The sequence below is a fragment of the Haliotis rufescens genome, unplaced genomic scaffold (genome assembly GCF_023055435.1).
Source record: "Haliotis rufescens isolate VD_foot unplaced genomic scaffold, xgHalRufe1.0.p SCAF_30, whole genome shotgun sequence".
Classification (NCBI taxonomy): domain Eukaryota; kingdom Metazoa; phylum Mollusca; class Gastropoda; order Lepetellida; family Haliotidae; genus Haliotis; species Haliotis rufescens.
The window spans coordinates 646840-652625 of record NW_025964002.1 but is presented as its reverse complement, the minus strand read 5'-3'; the positions used below and the strand labels follow the sequence as shown (position 1 = coordinate 652625).

At 43.9% G+C, this 5786-nt stretch overlaps 1 protein-coding gene across 1 annotated transcript; it reads left to right on the top strand.

Moving 5' to 3' along the window:
• The first annotated feature begins 964 nt into the window (after positions 1-964).
• Positions 965-3596, top strand: LOC124152197 (zinc transporter ZIP10-like). The gene has a single exon (XM_046525036.2). It carries the CDS (start codon positions 1118-1120, stop codon positions 3128-3130), a length of 2013 nt encoding a protein of 670 aa, XP_046380992.2. The 5' UTR covers positions 965-1117; the 3' UTR covers positions 3131-3596.
• The last annotated feature ends 2190 nt before the right edge of the window (positions 3597-5786 follow it).

Here is a 5786-nt window from a genome sequence, read left to right as displayed (position 1 = left end):
GTGATTTCTTAAATTATGTTATGCGCACATGTGTTCATACAGTTCTTGGTGAAATGAATTCTTGTTTCTGTAAAGATGGCCTTTTTGTATTATTATAAACTTGCACGTTCACAAACGTCAAATATTCAACTGTTGGCCTCGTGAAGGAGGCCAGGTGTTCCTCGTCCAGTTAATATCCTATCATAAATCTCGAACTGGATATTTAACTGATGATCGACTCACTATTTGACAAGTGCCATGCATGACAACTTCCTTCTAGGAGATTAAACTAAAACCTTACTTCAATGTAAAGAAGGTTCTTCTGAACATCCATGTCTACATCCAGAGGTTTATGAGATGAGTGAGTAAGTGATTATTGCTTAACGCCGGTTTATGAAAAGAGATTGTGTGAAGCTTACTCCATTGTACCACGGACACTCGAACATGTTACATGTTTTTGAAAAATGATACGGATATGTTGAGTAGATTTGGAGAAGACATTTTAAGTTTCAGTGCAGACTGACGGTGAAAACTCACAACATGAGCTCACACTCAGGATGTCAAGTCCCGCAAGGTGAGCTAACACTTGTTCTTGATTCACGACATGAGACAACGTCGTCAGCTGAGCACGGCACGTGTAAACATCTAGGCGAGAAATTCGCTGTCATCATGATAAATATAGATAGTTTGTAAGCATCGAGAGCGCTTGGTAATAATGTTTAAAATGGGATTATGGTTGAAAGGCTGATCGGGGATGTCACAGACGCTGCGCAATGTTTCCAGGCAATCGGATTCCCATATTGTAGTTGGAGTCATGTTCTAATTAAAGCAGACATGTGAGCCAACTGCATTATGGGTATGAACAATTTGCCATGTATCATGAAGTGCGTGCGGCGTCACAAACATCTATTTAAGCCGCCGTATTGGGCTTCACATTTAGAGTCTTGCACACGACCGACAGAAACGAAGATTTGTGGACTTTCAACAGGGACATTTAAACGTGAATTGTTCTTACATGAGTGAAGTTGGGTGTTAATACACTTTCCCGTAGTTGGCAACTCCGCTAGAAGTGAAGTGTACATCGTAATTTGCCTGTTTGAGCTCGCAGTCTGTCTACAGAACAAAGAGAGGCCACTTTATGCATTTCAAGTTCGTGTACCATCGTCGTTCAACTTGGAAAGTGAAAATGTGTGTCATGCACAGATTTTGTGTCGTCTGCTACTGTCTGTGTCTGCTATGTCCCCAATACAGATCGGATGAGGATGCCAGCAGGAATCACTTGTCTAATTCCACGCAGACGGGGGCTTCGAAATCACGTGACCAACACGTGAAAAAAGTGAGTCGCCATCATATACACAAACATGACAACATTGAAACCTATGGAAATAACTCCTTACGAGAGGGTTTGTATTTTGCGAGAAAAGTATTCCAAAAGTTTGGGAAAGAGAATGAACTCACAATTCTTAGTTTCAAAAGACTTCTTGATGATTTGGAAATATTTTCATCAGAACAAAACAATTCCCATGTTCACCATGATCATATCAATAACAATGAGAATCATGATCATAATGACGTCCAACACAGTAGTGAACCAAAGACAGAACACAATCATGATATAGTAAATCACAAACACGATGAAGATGCAGATAAAACTGCAGTGGATGGTCACGAGCATCAAGATCATTCCGGTATTTTTCCAGATGGATCAACCACCAATAAAACAGTGCCACATGAAAGTGAGAGACGTGATGATATTCAAGGGGAAAGGGTGAAAAGAGATGTGACGGCCCATCATGAGGGGGATCACACGGACTGTCTAGATTCAAGAAAGCTGCTAGATATTTATCATTTAGAAAATAAGAAAAGTTTGAGTTTGGAGCAGTTCCTCCATATCTCCCCCGCCGTGATCTATCAGCTGGACAACCCTGGTTGCCGGGCCGCTGGCCACCGGGCCACTGGCCACCCTGCACACACCATGGAGGTGATCGGCTTCACCGAGATTCCTGCTGCAGTGTGGGGGTACAGCACCCTGGCCGTGGTCATCATCAGTCTGGTTGGCCTCCTTGGTGTGGCCGTCATCCCAATCATGCAGAAAGTCTTTTATAACCATATGTTGCAGTTCCTCATAGCGCTGGCCGTTGGTACCTTGACTGGGGATGCTTTGTTGCATCTTCTTCCTCATGCAATTATTGGACACCGTCTGCATAACCATGACAACCACGGCGCTGAAGAAAATTTTTTGAACAGTGAAGATATACATAAAACCGCAGCATTTAAGGGATTGTGTGGTCTTGCAGGGATGTTGGTTTTTTTTGTGATGGAAAAGATCTTAGTAATAGTCACTGACATAAAAAGGAAACGAAAACTACACACCAGAAAGACCTTGGCTCCCAAACAAAAAACAGTCTGTAAGGATGAACCAGATTATCAGTCATGTGAAGAAATGGTCATGGTTGTTCATCCAAACAAGTCTCCGAAGGGCTTTGCTGATGAAACCCATCATAAAGTATTTCATACCAGCCATGACGGTTGTCGACCCAAAGGAGACGAACACTCCCATTCCAATCCCAAGAGTGCTGAAGAAGAGGGCATGCTGTCATCTCTCCCACATTCCCACAGCGGCCATTCACACCACGGACATTGTGAAATGTTGAGCAACTCTGTGGCGTCCATTGCCTGGATGGTCATCCTTGGGGACGGCATCCACAACTTCAGTGACGGCCTGGCTATCGGAGCTGCCTTCGCTAACAGCATCACTGGTGGCTTCAGCACTGCCGTCGCTGTCTTTTGTCATGAACTTCCACACGAGATCGGGGACTTCGCCGTGTTGTTGAGGGCGGGCATGTCAGTCAAGCAGGCTGTGGTCTATAACTGTGTCTCCTCCCTGCTCTGTTTTGTTGGTATGCTCATCGGTGTTGCCATTGGCAACATTAATGAAGCTTCAGAATGGATTTTCGCATGTGTTGCAGGAATGTTCATATATATTGCTACCGTGGACATGCTGCCGGAAATGACATCCGTGGACACGAAGCAAGGGGAGCACCCGTTCTGTCATCTCTTCCTGCAGTGCTTCGGGATGCTTCTCGGGGCAGGAATAATGCTCCTCATCGCCTTCTACGAAGATGACCTGCTCACTGTTCTGGGTGGCTAGGCAAGATTGAACTTTGTGAAGGGTTCCAAATGCAATGATTTGATCATGTTGTCCAGTGCAACGATAGGCAAAGAATATGTTATACCTGTTCTATGAAAAAAACTGCAGCTTAGTTTCGGCGAAAAATGATAATTTTCATTTATTTGATTATAATGATAGCAATGTTCTCATTAGCTGAAGTACGAGGTGTTTTGGCTCTTTGTAGTATGAATCACGGTTCCCTGTGACTGCAACTCACATCGGTTCCTCTGTTCTGTCTGTTCTTGCTGTGTACTGGGGAATCCTGACTTTGGGTTCCTGAAACTGGATCAGTTTGGTACGCATAAACACTGTCAATACAGCAGCATTGTTGCCATGGTGGTGACGATGCTGGTGCAGTGCCAGGGTCAACACAAGCTACTGAATCGTTGGCCCATCTGGTCCACAACATCCTAAAAGTTTTTTTATTTAACAGAAATGTATAACAAATATTGCTGCAAAAGCAGAAATTCACTTATGACTTGTACCAAATGCCTGTGTGGTACAGTGGAATCTTCTTCAATTTGAACTACGGAACTCAGCACACTATGTTCCACAGGACTTCAAGTTGTTGATGTTGCAGTTTATTCCATGGTTTAATCCAACTGAGCTACTGAATAGAGCTTCAGACAGCAAGGACGTATTGATGATGGTTGAAACCGATGTTATAATTAAAACTGATTCTGAATGACGTCTGATACCTGCATGTCAAAGTTAAAATTTACAGGAATGTGAGCAAATTGATAATGTAGGACTTATGAATACACAATGCCATTTAGAAAGTGGTCAAATGTAACAAATGATATATTTGGGATAACACTTTCAGATTCTCGTACTTTTGTTGGTTGCCAGAGTGAGACACCTAATCCCAGTCATCCCAAATATAACATTTGTTACATTTTACCACTTTCTAAATGGCATTGTGTATTCATAGCTTTAGGCGACGGGAGCCGTGCCAATTTACACTTGTCAGAGGGGTACTCAAAGTACGTGATCTAGACTACCAGTTGTCGGACTTTCATTTTTGTGGGTTAGATCGCTGACTTTGTGTGCTGGCGATTAGGTGCCTCACTCTTTACTAAGAAAGTGTTATCCCAAATATAACATTTGTTACAAATGTAGGACTAAGATAAGTTGAAGTATTCTTTCAGGTTCAGTTGTTGGTAATAGACAGTAGGATTATATTCCCAAACTGTTTATTCTGTGGAGTCAAATATCGTAATTGTCTTCAGCTCCGGCAATAATTGTACATCTGTTACGAGAAAAATTGCCATCCTCATTGGCCGCTGTGTATGTCATCTGATTATTACCCGCATTTCAGGTTTTTAAGCCTCATATTAACCATGGTTGACCAGATCCTAACACTGTGGGCTGCGCCTGATGTAAACTATTTAAAACAAATTGTTTAATGGAATCAGCTGAACCTATGTTATTGAAAAGTGAAAGATTAGATCTGAAAAAAAAATCATCTAATAATCTGCAAACTAAAAAATACAGTGTTCATAGTGGTTCATATTTGGCCCAGGTCCAAATTGGAACAACTGGAACAAAATACTTCCCATTCAGATTTGTAACTGATGTTTTAGATGCACATTAGACTTGTATTTCCCTGAAAAGAGAGCCAGTGCAGATGAGAAGGCTTACTGCTTTGTTTCACATATTTTCTATTGGGTGCATCATTGTGGTGATTGGTCAGGAGATGGTGTTAGTGGTTACAGACATGTTTCAGCTGTGTGGGCGTGGTCATGAGATGGTGTTAGTGATGACAGCGGTGTGGTGGCCATGTTTCAGCTGTGTGTGCGTGGTCATGAGATGGTGTTAGTGATGGCAGCCATGTTTCAGCTGTTTGGGGGTGGTCAGGAGATGGTGTTAGTGATGACAGCCATGTTTCAGCTGTGTGGGCGTGGTCAGGAGATGGTGTTAGTGATGACAGCCATGTTTCAGCTGTTTGGGCGTGGTCAGGAGATGGTGTTAGTGATGACAGCGGTGTGGTAGCCATGTTTCAGCTGTGTGTGCGTGGTCAGGAGATGGTGTTAGTGATGACAGCTATGTTTCAGCTGTTCGGGCGTGGTCAGGAGATGGTGTTAGTGATGACAGCCATGTTTCAGCTGTTTGGGCGTGGTCAGGAGATGGTGTTAGTGATGACAGCCATGTTTCAGCTGTGTGTGCGTGGTCAGGAGATGGTGTTAGTGTGCCAGCTATGTTTCAGCTGTTCGGGCGTGGTCAGGAGATGGTGTTAGTGATGACAGCCATGTTTCAGCTGTTTGGGCGTGGTCAGGAGATGGTGTTAGTGATGACAGCGGTGTGGTAGCCATGTGTCAGCTGTGTGTGCGTGGTCAGGAGATGGTGTTAGTGTGCCAGCTATGTTTCAGCTGTTCGGGCGTGGTCAGGTGATGGTGTTAGTGATGACAGCGGTGTGGTAGCCATGTGTCAGCTGTGTGTGCGTGGTCAGGAGATGGTGTTAGTGTGCCAGCTATGTTTCAGCTGTGTGGGCGTGGTCATGAGATGGTGTTAGTGATGACAGCGGTGTGGTAGCCATGTGTCAGCTGTGTGTGCGTGGTCAGGAGATGGTGTTAGTGATGACAGCCATGTTTCAGCTGTTCGGGCGTGGTCAGGAGATGGTGTTAGTGATGACAGC